Source organism: Microtus oregoni, unplaced genomic scaffold, assembly GCF_018167655.1.
Source record: "Microtus oregoni isolate MIOR12 unplaced genomic scaffold, Mior012 000112F_ref0000385, whole genome shotgun sequence".
In the NCBI taxonomy this organism is placed as follows: Eukaryota; Metazoa; Chordata; class Mammalia; order Rodentia; family Cricetidae; genus Microtus; species Microtus oregoni.
In genome coordinates, this window is record NW_024544738.1 from 2,765,982 (window position 1) to 2,778,309 (window position 12,328).

At 43.2% G+C, this 12,328-nt stretch overlaps 1 protein-coding gene across 1 annotated transcript; it reads right to left on the reverse strand.

The window, feature by feature from the left end:
• Positions 1-10,078: 10,078 nt before the first annotated feature.
• LOC121443746 (NADH dehydrogenase [ubiquinone] 1 beta subcomplex subunit 11, mitochondrial) lies at positions 10,079-12,049 on the reverse strand. Its single transcript, XM_041645544.1, has 3 exons — positions 11,815-12,049; positions 10,474-10,604; positions 10,079-10,297 (listed from the first exon to the last, which is right to left on the reverse strand). The coding sequence occupies exons 1-3, from the start codon at positions 12,013-12,015 to the stop codon at positions 10,174-10,176; spliced, it is 456 nt and encodes a 151-aa protein (XP_041501478.1). The 5' UTR covers positions 12,016-12,049; the 3' UTR covers positions 10,079-10,173.
• Positions 12,050-12,328: the final 279 nt, after the last annotated feature.

The window sequence follows — 12,328 nt, forward strand, 5'->3', positions numbered from 1 at the left end:
AAAGTTGTGTGTCATTGTGGCTACTGGGATTAAAGTTGTGTGTCATTGTGGCTACTGGGATTAAAGGGGTGTGTCATTGCTGCTTGACCTGTAAGGCTGGCCAGTGTGGCTGTTTTACTTTTTTGAACTTCAGGCAAGATTTATTAAAATACAAATGAAATGCCACTACATCCTTTATTTTAATTTTTTTTTAATTTTATTTTTTATGTCTGTTGGTGTTTTGTCTGCATGGACGTTTTGTGATAATGTAGGATCCTCTGGAACTGGAGTTACAGACAGTTGTGAGCTGCCATCTGAGTACTGGAAATTGAACCAGGTCCTTTGGAAGAGCAACCAGTGAGTACTCTTCACCACTGAGTCATCTCTCCAGCCCCTTCTTTATCCATTCTTCTGTTATGGAACACATAGATTGTTTCCAATTTCTGGCTGAGTTTCTGCAGAGTTCTGGAGAAGGCATCAGATACCCTGTAACTGGAGTTACAGGCAACTGTATGTTAGGAATCAAATTTAAGTCTTTTACAAGGGGAGTCCTCAATCGCAACTTCTGAGTCATCTCTCCAACCATAATATTCTTTAATTCCAATATTATTACTAATATTAACTCTCAGATATATATTACACATCATACAGTAAATATATATGCATATACATATGTATACAAAGTTTATAGAATAGTTGTAAAGAGTTCAGAGTTTTTGAGAAATGAAAAGCACAGAAGCTGATGAAAGTTCAAATGGAGTCTGTATTGATAAGGTATCAACTGAACAAAGCTGAGAACTGGCTGCTAGATAGTGGCCTTAGGTTTGAACCACAGGATCAAAGATGAGTTGTAGAGCTGAGTCTAGCTACAAACATGAAGGGGTAGAACAAGCTCCAGAAGAATGAACAGGCAGATGGATGAACAGATGGCAGGTCTGGATAGGTAAGCAGGAGGATGAGCAAGCAGTAATTCAAGTAAGACACATCAACCATAGGGAGCAAAAGGAGCTTAAGTTCCTCAGCAGTCATTGGTGCACACACCAAATAGCCAAAGAACAAGTCAATAAGGGCTGTCATTATCTCAGTGCCAGGCATCGGTTTTAGTCAGTGTCCTATTGTAAAGAGACATCCTTCCATTCCCTGACCCCCATAGGCTTGTAGCCATACCTTACTGCAAAAATGCGTTCAGTCCGACTTCAAAGTCCCCATAGCCTACCACAGTCTTAAAACTGCTTCAAAGTCCAAAGTTGCTTCTGGGACTCTTAACTGTAATCCTCCATAAAATCAAAATAAAAAAGCAGATCACATACTTCTAACACACAATGGTGTCGAATATACATTACCATTCCAAAAGGGAGAAAAAGGAACATAGTGAGGAAACACTGGACCAAAGAAAGACTGAAAAGCAGCTGGACAAACTGCAAACTCTGCATCTCCATATCTGACATCCACAAACTCTTCAGATCTCCAACTCCTTCAGCTTTGTTGACTGCAGCACACTTGTCATGACTCTGGCATCTCCAACATCCTGGGGTCTCCACAGGACACAGTCAATACTAGGCTGCCTTGGAATCTCCTCTGCCAATGACATGAGTACAAAATCTTCAGTTTAGTCTCAGACCCGGTTTTGAAACAAGGACAGAAAGCAACCATATTCCTTGCCAAACTGTCATAAGAACAGCCACTAGGCTACTTGCTAATGTTCTTTCTCTCTGAAACCTCTTCAGCCGGATCATCATAAAGCTGGGTCATCATTGCTCCCAGCACTACTACTATGGCCCATTAAGCTCTGTTTTAGCTAAAGCATTCAACTGATTTCCCAATCCAGAGTCCCAAAGTCCACATTCCACTGACAAGCAGTATGGTCTGCTGTATCACAGCAGTACCGACTTCTGTCTTTGTCATTGTTCTTTTGCTGTGAAGAGACATCATGACCATGGAAACTCTTAGAAAGGAAAGGATTTTGTTTGTTTTTCTGGTGTTGATTTTTTTTTTTTTGAGACGCGTTTCTCTGTATAACAGTCCTGGTTGTCCTGGGACTAGCTCTGTAGACCAGGCTGGCCTTGAACTCACAGAGATACATTAGCTTCTTCCTCCTGAGTGCTGAGATTAAAGGCCTGTGCCACCACTGCTTGTCTAAGGAAAGGATTTAATTAGGGCTTGCTTACAGTTTCAGAGGTTTAGTCCATTGTCATCATGACAGGAAGCATGGCAGTGTGCAGGCAGACATGGTGCTGGAAAAGTAACTGAGAATTCTACATCCAAATCTCCCGGCAGCAGATGAAACCTCAAAGCCCAGCCCCAGTGCCACGCTTCCTCCAACAAGGTCACACTTAGCCCAACAAGACCACACTTCCTAATCCTTCTAATTAGTGGCACTCCCTGGTGACCAAACATTCAAATCTATGAGCCTATGGAGGCCATTCTTATTCAAACCACCACAATGTCCATCTCTTCATGGGATCTGGGTGAAGTAGTTACACTTTTTCCTTGGTCTAAGTTCTTGGGGCCTGGCTTTCTGATATAATTTTAACATGCTCATGTGCCCCTATAGTCCCAGTTCACTCAAAAAGTTCATGGAGTTGCATCTTGTCCACGCCTAGGAATAAGCTGTTTATGGTTGTGCTATGTGGGTAGTACCAGACATATGGCACCATTCATCTTTCCACTCGGGTGCAGAGTTATCCTGCCTCTCAAAATGGGCTCCAAAAGCAGCTTAGACTCTCTCTGGCTAGTGAGGTAGCTTACCAGGTAAAAGTGTTTGACATACAAGCTTGATAACATGGATTCTACCCCAGGATCCCGTGGTAGAAGGAAAGAACCAGATCTTCACACTGTGGCATGTATGCTCCTACACTCTCTCACACACACACACGCACACACACACACACACACACACACACACACACCATACATACAATAGCAATATATTAAAAATTGTAGTGAGGTTTTTCAGAGCAATTTACAGTCTGAAAAGACTTTCACACAATATGGAGTAACTTGGAGCAGGGAACAGCCTGATCTCAACAGAATCATTGGGTCCTGAAAGGAACTTAGATTGCATTGAAGGCATAGGCAGAATAAGACAGTATTAACTATAATATTATGTTGCAAGTGGGCTTCTTATATAAATGATAAGGCCAAGGAACTTAGGTACCTTACCCACAAGCTTTAAGAACATGAGCAGAGCCAGGTGATGATGGTGCAAGCCTTTAATCCCAGCACTCAGGAGGCAGAGGTAGGTGGATCTTTGTGAGTTCGAGGCCAGCTTGATCTACAAGAGCTAGTTCCAGTTCAGACACCAGAGCTACAGAGAAAATTGACCATATTGGGTACAGTAGTGCACAACTTTAATCCCAACACTAGAAAGGCAAAGACTGAGTTCCAGGTCAGCCAAGGCTACATAGTGAGATTTTGTTTCAAAAACAACAATTAAAAAAAAGAACATACCAGGATTTATGCCAACAACGTAGAATAGATTCAGGAATAGTTACCTTCATAAATGTCTTCGTTAGGGTTTCTATTTCGTGAAGAGACACCATGACCACAGCAAAACATTTAATTGAGGTGGAGGCTTAAAATTTCAGAGATTCAGTTCATTATCATCATGACAGGACATGGCAGGCAGACATGGTGCTGGAGCTGAGAATCCTACATCTTGATCCAAAGGCAATAGAAGTAAACTGTCTCAATGGGCATGATTTGAACATATATGAGCCCTCAAAACCCACTTTCACAGTGATACACTTCCTCCAACAAGGCCACACCGACTCCAACAAGGCTACACTTCCAAATGGTGCCATTCCCTTTGAGGGCCATTTTCTTCCAAACCACCACAGTAAGTAGATTGGTCACATCCAATTAGGGCATACACACATCCCTTTAAGGCAGGGGTTCTCAACCTTCCTAATGCTGTGACTCTTTAATACAGTTCCTCATGTTGTAGTGACCCCGGCCACAAAATTATTTTCATTGCTAATCCATAACTGTAATTTTGCTACTGTTATGAATCATAATGTAAATATCTGTGTTTTCCAAAGGTGTTAGGTGACCCCTGTGAAAGGGCCATTCAGACATTACTGTCATTACAGTCTGAGAAAAGTGCTTTAAGGTGTCCTGGTTAATCCGGAGAAATAAAACCTTTCATAACATTGCCACCTACTGGGCAAACAAGGTCAGTGCACCCATATCCAGTAATCTAATTAAGATGTAACTCCATCTGCTTTGGATGTGCCAAGAATTTGTGGGGGAATGTGACCCTCATTATCGCAACAATCTATCTCTATATAAGATACTAAACAAAGAAGACTTAACAGACATCTATAGAACATTCCGCCCAAATAGGAAAGAATATACCTTCTTCTCTGCAGCTCATGGAACCTTCTCGAAAATTGACCACATACGCGGTAACAAAGCAAACATCCAGTTACAAAAAAATATTAGTAACCACCTGCGTCTTCTCAGATCACCACGGATTAAAGTTAGAAGGCAACAACAATGCTACCCCCAGAAAGCCGACAAACTCATAGAAACTGAACAGTCAACTACTGAACCACACCTGGGTCAAGGAAGAAATTAAGAAAGAAAGTCTTCCTTGAATTTAATGAAAATAAAGGGACAACATACTCAAACCTATGGGACACGATGAAAGCAGTGCTAAGAGGAAAGTTCATAGAACTAAATGCCCACTTAAAGAAAACGGAGAATGCATACATTGGGGGCCTAACAGCACACCTGAAAGCTCTAGAAAAAAAGAAGCAGACTCACCTAGGAGGAGTAGAAGACTGGAAATAATCAAACTGAGGACTGAAATCAGCAAAATAGAAACACAGAAAATAATCCAAAGAATCAATGAAACAAAAAGCTGGTTCCTGGAGAAAATCAACAAGATTGACAGTCCACTGGGAACTTGCCTTTCCTTTCTGTGCCTTTTTTTTTTTTATAATTGCTACCTTTAGGTTTTAGGATTTTTTTTTTTTTTTTTTGGTTTTTCGAGACAGGGTTTCTCTGTGGTTTTGGAGCCTGTCCTGGAACTAGCTCTTGTAGACCAGGCTGGTCTCGAACTCACAGAGATCCGCCTGCCTCTGCCTCCCAAGTGCTGGGATTAAAGGCGTGCGCCACCACCGCCCGGCTTAGGTTTTAGGATTTAATTCATGTATAGCTAAGAATGAAAACTTCTCAAGGGCTGAGAACTTGATGAAGTAGAACTTGGCAGAACAAGAGGCATTCACTCTTGATCTATAAGCCAGAAGACCATGGATAGATCAGTGTCATCTACACAAGAGGTAACATACCATTTTTTAAAATCCCCCAAAGGAATTAATTCCTAGGGGTTTCATAATACCAGATTCATGCATGGAATGGACAGAACCAGCTATTCCATCTCCTTGTTTAAAAATATTCATTTAGAGGGCTGGAGAAATAGCTCAGCGGTTAAAAGCATTGACTGCTTTTCCAGAGGACCCGGGTTCAATTCCCAGCAACCACATGGCAGCTTACAACTGTCTGAAAATCCAGTTCCAGGGGATCTGACACCTTCACACCAATGCACATAAAATAAAGATAAATACATCATAAAAAAATTTAAAAAATTCATTTAGAGATGTCCCCAGCTTGTTCCTTGGGCAGCTGAGGATAGGGAACCTGAAATGACCCTATCCTATAGCCATACTGCTGAATATCTTGCATATCACCAGAGAACCTTCATCTGGTGATGGATGGAGATAGAGACAGAGACCCACACTGGAGCACTGGACTGAGCTCCCAAGGTCCCGATGAGGAGCAGAAGGAGGGAGAACATGAGCAAAGAAGTCGGGACCACAAGGGGTGCACCCACCCACTGAGACAGTGGAGCTGATCTATTGGGAGCTCACCAAGGCCAGCTGGACTGGGACTGATGGAGCATGTGATCAGACCAGACTCTCTGAATGTGGCTGACAATGAGGGCTGACTGAGAAGCCAAGGACAATGGCGCTGGGTTTTGATTCTACTCATGTACTGGCTTTGTGGGAGCCTAGTCTGGATGCTCACCTTCCTGGACCTGGGGGGAGCAGGAAGGACCTTGGACTTCCCATAGGGTAGGGAACCCTGACTGCTCCTTGGACTGGAGAGGGAGGGGGAGAGGGAGGGGGGAAGGGGAGTGAAGTGGGAGGAGGGGAGGAGGTGGAAATTTTCAATACAAATTAAATAAATTTAAAAAAATAGAAAAAAATTGATTTAGTACATTTTCCTTAGATAAAGGACATGTCAGATAGTAAACTGGTTACGAATAGATATAAAACTTCATATTAGCTAAAAGGCTGAGACATGATAATGGACCAAGTGCTCATCGATGTCAGGTGCATTCTGCTCAAAGCAGTGCTCAGCTGACACCAGTCCCTGTGGAATACTCTTCTCCAGGCTTGGAATGGCAATTGCTGTGTTAAAATGAAAACAGTTGAACCCCTCACCTACGATCCTGTAAGTAAGCCCCAATTAAACCTATAGGTTTACCAAGCTAGATTTGGGTGAAAATGTTTCTCCAGTACGTTACATGGCTCCAAGGATGGACCTGACTGGGGCAGCAATGGAGTGAAGAAAACATAACACACAGAAAAGCTGGAATCTGGTAGACTGGGCTCTCTGATGGAGGAACCATCCATGGTATTCTAAGAAGCATGGCTTCTAAGAGAAGGTATTATTGCATCCAGATAAATAAGGAGCCAGGATTTATGGAATATAGCTGAATTAAGAGGACAGAATTAGCTAATATCAGTAGGAGCAGTCTCTGTAGGGGTAGGAGTCTTCCAAACGTAAATATGGAACTGTGGAGAAAGCTATAGTGGACCAGGAAGAAAGAAGCCTTTGCCATTTCCCCAAGCTAGGCCATTTTCCCATGGACTTGAGGCATCGGGGTCCTTGACATGGCTATGTCAACAGCACACATTCACTCAGGACTTCACACACGCAGGGCTTCCTCAGCTCCCCACAGTTTGTCCTTGGTGAATAGATAATATGCTTGTTCTTGTCTCCCCAGGAAAAGTTAATGGAACACTTGGCACCCAGAGACATGACAGCATCCATGGGAGCAATCCTAACATGGCTTGTTCCAGGAGTAGGCAATTACACTTACCTAGAGTTAACTGCAGGTTTCTCTCCTGTCTGTAAGAAAGTATACTGGGAGAGGCAGGCGGATCTCTGTGAGTTTGAGGCCAGCCTGGTCTACAGAGCAAGTTCCAGAACGGCCAGGGCTACATAGTGAGACCATCTAAACAATAACAAAACAAAAAATGAGGCTAGGAGGGTGGTGCACGTATTTAACTCGAGCATTCAGAAGGCAGAGGCAGAGGCAGGTGGATTTCTGTGAGTTCAAGGCCAGCCTGGTTTACAGAGTGAGTTCTAGCCCACCCACATAGTGAGACCTTGTCTCAAGAAACAAAGACAAAAAGAAAAAAGGGGATGGGGCTGGAGAGATGCCTCAGCAGTTCAGAGGACCTGGCTTCAATTTCCAGCAGCCATGTGGTGGCTCACAACTGTTTAACTCCGGTTCCAGGAAATACCCTCTTCTGGCCTGCATGGGCACTGCACACATTTTGCATAGACATACATATAGACAAGACCCTCATACACATAAAATAAATATATAATTTTTAAAAGTATGCTGGATACTGGAGAAATGGCTCAGTGGCTAAGAGATCAAATCACTCTTGAAGAGAGTCCCCAAGTACAATTTCCAGCACCCAATTGGATGACTCACCTGTAACACTAGCTCCTCTGGCATCCATGAGTACCTACTGGCACACACATACACATAATTAAGAACAACAAAATAACTTAAAGTATGCCAAGTAGAGATTATTTATCTAGCTTGGGGCCCTTTCAGCAGCCAAATATGGTCGATGGCGAGGCAGAAGCCAGCTGTAGCATTGGCCTAAAGGCTGTCAAGTATGTGGAGCCTTATAGACAGAAGATGAGAGTGTAGCCCTACATCCCCCTGGCTTCAAGCTGTTCAAAGCAGTAAGAGTCAGCTCCACTTAGTTCCTCAGAAGTGGGAGACATATGGAGTCCCATGGCATATTCTAGGATGAGGCAAAAAGGCTCATGGAGAATGACTGTGCATTGTGGAAGGATAACTCAAATAGTGTCTCTCATCAAGCCATTAATTTACCTCTGATCTTTTGAGAAAATGATACAAGCAATGGAATCTTTTCATTCTGTATTGGACCTTGGTAAAATTTTTCTTAACTATCCCCTTAGCAGCTGATTCCTGAGATCATTGGCACTTGCTTAGAATGGTAAGTATTGGGCCTTTAATAATCCTGACTACCCTTTGTAAAATGGTGTAGGGAAAGTGATACATAACTCAGTAGATAAAGACTCCTATCACGCCGGGCGGTGGTGGCGCACACCTTTAATCCTAGCACTCGGGAGGTAGAGGCAGGCAGATCTCTGGGAGTTTGAGGCCAGCCTGGTCTACAAGAGCTAGTTCCAGCAGAGGCACCAAAGCTACAGAGAAACCCTGTCTCGAAAAAAACAAAAAAAAAAAAGACTCCTATCACCAAGCCTGATGACCTGAGTTCTAGCCCTGTAAACTACATGGCAGAAAGAGGAAATCAATTTTTGCAAGTTGTCTTCTGAAGCATGCACACACACACAAAAATGTAATTTCATTACATAGATTATATAATACTAACCTCTGAGTGTTTTACAGATTTAGAAACACATATGAAAAGCATGGGAGCAACACCCAAAGAAGTAAGTATGGGAAATCATATGGGGTTATAAGGGCCAGGACACCTATAAAAATTTTAGAAGCTTTACGATGCAGATGATACCTACCATGATGAATGATAAAAATCCTACAAAAGCCTATGCCTGCAAATTTTAGTCAAAATAATGCTTAGAGTTTGAGTGAGCCAGACATGGTACACACTTATAATCCTAGTGTTTAGGAGGTCGAAGGATTGGGAGATCAAGGTCATTCTTGGCTATTATATGAGTTCGATCTCAGCCTGGGCTATATGAGATCCTATCTCAAAAAAAGCAAACAAGAGTTTGAATGAAGGTACAATGTATGGGTGAAAAAAGATGTTTCCATAATCTGTAAATTGCTAAACAAAAATCTCAGTGCCAGAGATGGTTATTTCCTTAGATGCTATTAAGGGAGAAGGAGGAAGAGGAAAGGGGGCGAGAGGGAGAGGAAAAGGGAGAAGCAAGCAGAAACATGCAAATATTTTTGAGTATTTGGTGCTGGGATGGAACCTACAGCATACTCAGCAAGTATTTTAACCTTGAGCTACAACCCTAGTCTACATGTATGTCAAGTTGGAGACCATCCATAATTAGATTAGAAGGGAAAAGAGAAGCATTCAGCCAACACACAAGATGAAAGCAGAGAAGCCACAAACCCCAGAGAGAAGCAGAGAAAGCCGGGGGGAGCCAAATACCCACACCCAGCAATGGAAAACCTCTGCTGTGGCCCACCAGTTATTTCAGCACATATTCAAATGTAGAAAGATTATAGTGTGCTAGTTTTTTTTGTAGAAATAGTTATTGTCAATTTTTTCCTAAATGCTGGATCTCCATCTAGAACCTTCAACTACCCTCTAAGATAGTTCTAAACCTGTGGATCACAACCCCTTTGACAAACTTCTATCTCCAAAAATATTTACATTACGATTTGTAACAGTAGCAAAATTACAGTTATGAAGTAGCAACAAAAGCAATCTTATGGTGGGGGGGGGAGTCACCACAATGAGGAACTGTATTAAAAGGTTGGCAGAATATGGAAGATTGAGAACCACTGCTATAAGCAGCCCAGGTTACTACGCTGAAGACTGAAGTGCCAGACATGTTTGTTTTTTCAGAAACATTGGCTGTACAGACCAGATGTGCTTCAGATGACTCTAGCACTAGCTACTACCTAACAGCAGCCACCTGGGATCCTAGAGGAGCCAAATCCCCTAACTGTGCAGCCCATGGAGCCATGGAATAGAGTACTAAGCCACCAAACTTTAGTGTTGCATAGCTCTAGACAAACAAGAAAGGCAGCAGTGGCCCTAGTAAGGCTTGTCACACTTTCATAAATTTCTTCCATAACAAAAGCAACAATAACCAATCATTCTTTCAATCCCTTTAATAAGGTACTCTGAGAAACCAGAAGGATAACAGGCAGGGAAGACAAAGTAGCGCTTTTTAAGCCCACTCAGTAATTCATCAGTCTTCTTCTGGTAACTGGATCTTGCTGGGATCAAAACAGTTGGATTCCATGATGGGGAGACCGTTGGTTTCTCGGTATTTTACAAGTCTCTCAGCTTCCCGGCGGGCCCACTCTTGCATCCTAGAAGCAGCAACAGGCATGATCTATGTGAGAGAGCCTCACTAGACACCAGTTCCCCTCCTTAGCACTCCATACCCCACCAATCAATGCAGGGCAAAGATTCTGGCCAGAGACTCCTTCAACCTTTACCCTTGCTCCTGCTTCTACTCACTCTGCTCTCTTGGAAAACCCCATACCTGTAGTCAGGCAGATATGCCACAAAAGTGGTACCAAAGACCAGGACGATGGAAAAACCAAAGAAGAAGACAGCTCGCATGTTCCAGACGTCCACCACAGGGTCCTGGTCATAGCCGTGAAAGTCTGGGTTCTAAGGAGAGGTAAAGATCAATAAGGGTTTCCTCCCGCATAATAAAAATATATGCTGGCCCTGCATGGTCTGGTCTCTAATCTGCCCTCAAACCAACTTCTTATTCCTCACTAAAATCTTTCCTATTCTTAGCTTGTGAAGTTCCTTCCCAACAAAGGGCTTTGGTATTTGCTCTTCCCCCCTCTACCTAGAAAGTGCTTCCTCTAAATCTAATCAGAGCTGGATCCATGCCCCTCCCCTCATCCAAGGTTTTAACTTTATTTCCAAAGGAGTAATTGGCTTCACCTACTTGTTTGGGAAACATTACCTAATCACCCTGTCTGTTAAGTTGTACCCTTGGGAAGTGCTATTTATAAAGGTTTAAAAATGGCTGAATGTTGGTAATTTCCTATGGGTCCACTTACCCTATAGCACTCTATATATTTAAGCCCCTCAACCAGAGGTTAGTGTTGATGAAATACTTATACACCAGGCCTTTTCAAATACACAAACCTCACATATCCTAGTAAGGTGCAAATGGTAATAATAAACATCTTCTAATTCTGAGTACTTCTGAAGTGGCCGGAGCTGTTGAACCATTCTGACTCATTTAATCATATGAAGCAGTTCCATTTCAGGTGTCCTATTACTTTTCTCACTCTACAAAGAAACTAAGGCAGCAAAAGACTATAAACTACCTGCCCAAGGTCATACAAGTGAATAAATTTCAACCCACGGTGTCTGACTCCAGGGTCTCTGTTATTCATAAAGCACGGGAATTCAAATAGTCCTAAATTCAAAAATCAGCTCCACTTCCTACTTAAGTTATGTGATCTTGAGCAAGCAACTTAATTGTTTCGGTATCCTCATCTGCATAATGGTAACAGTAGTAGCGTCTACCTCAAAATCATGCTGTTTTTGAACATAGATATAAAGTGTTTACACAGGAACCGAGCACATGCCATCCCAGAATTTAGGATTATCCTGATTTTTAATGCGCTTTGGGCACTGCCCACTTTAAGTGTGATTTCTGTCTACAAGCAAAGCAAATCCTCCTTTGAGTCGTAGACCGAAGATAACAAAACAAAAAAGGGGAAAACAAGTCAAAACTATGAATCTTTAAAGATCTTGTTTCCGGAGCAAGCCTCGAGCTGGAGAACGATCTCTTCGACAGCGGTCTGCTTGGTCCCGGATTGGCCCCTGCGGCAACCCGTTTCCCACTCCCTCTCACCTTCGCGTAGAGGTTTTCGTCCTCGGGTTCTGGGTCCTCCTGCCAGAGTGTGGTCGGTTCTTGTGACCGCTTTCTCTCCACAGCAGACGGGGAGATTACAGCCCTGGAGGACTCCCAGCGAACGCGGGCAGCCGGGAGCTCTCGTATAGCCGCTGCTGCCAAAAGCCGGCGAGCGTATAAACTTAACAGCCTGGCCGCCATGACAGCTTGTGAGGCTGAGTCGGGGATGGGGGGGGGGGGGGGAGACACGGAAATGCGAAGTGCGCAGCTGCGCGGTTGATCCCAGCGCGATTTTTGTCGCTCCGCCCTCACCTCGCTAAATAGATCCTTGTTCTAAGTTTGTTTTCAAGCGTGGCAAGGTGAGGACTCTGTTTTGCTTCCCACGTCGTGTTGTCATCAAATCAACTTTATCCTTTCTGTCACGCTGGGAGAAATTTAGTCTTGAAAGGTCTGTTTATTTTCTTCATAAGAAGAAAGTAGTGACATTTAGAAGGCCTTGTGGGGAAAGAGGTGG

What these genes read in the sequence shown, in the direction of transcription:
- LOC121443746 (XM_041645544.1), bottom strand. Translation starts at nt 12,015, where the DNA reads ATGGCGGCCAGGCTGTTAAGTTTATACGCTCGCCGGCTTTTGGCAGCA. An exon ending in ACGAAAACCTCTACGCGAAG is followed by an intron (nt 10,605 to 11,814) that starts GTGAGAGGGAGT and finishes ACCTCTCCTTAG; the next exon opens with AACCCAGACTTTCACGGCTA. An exon ending in GCATATCTGCCTGACTACAG is followed by an intron (nt 10,298 to 10,473) that starts GTATGGGGTTTT and finishes TGCTGCTTCTAG; the next exon opens with GATGCAAGAGTGGGCCCGCC.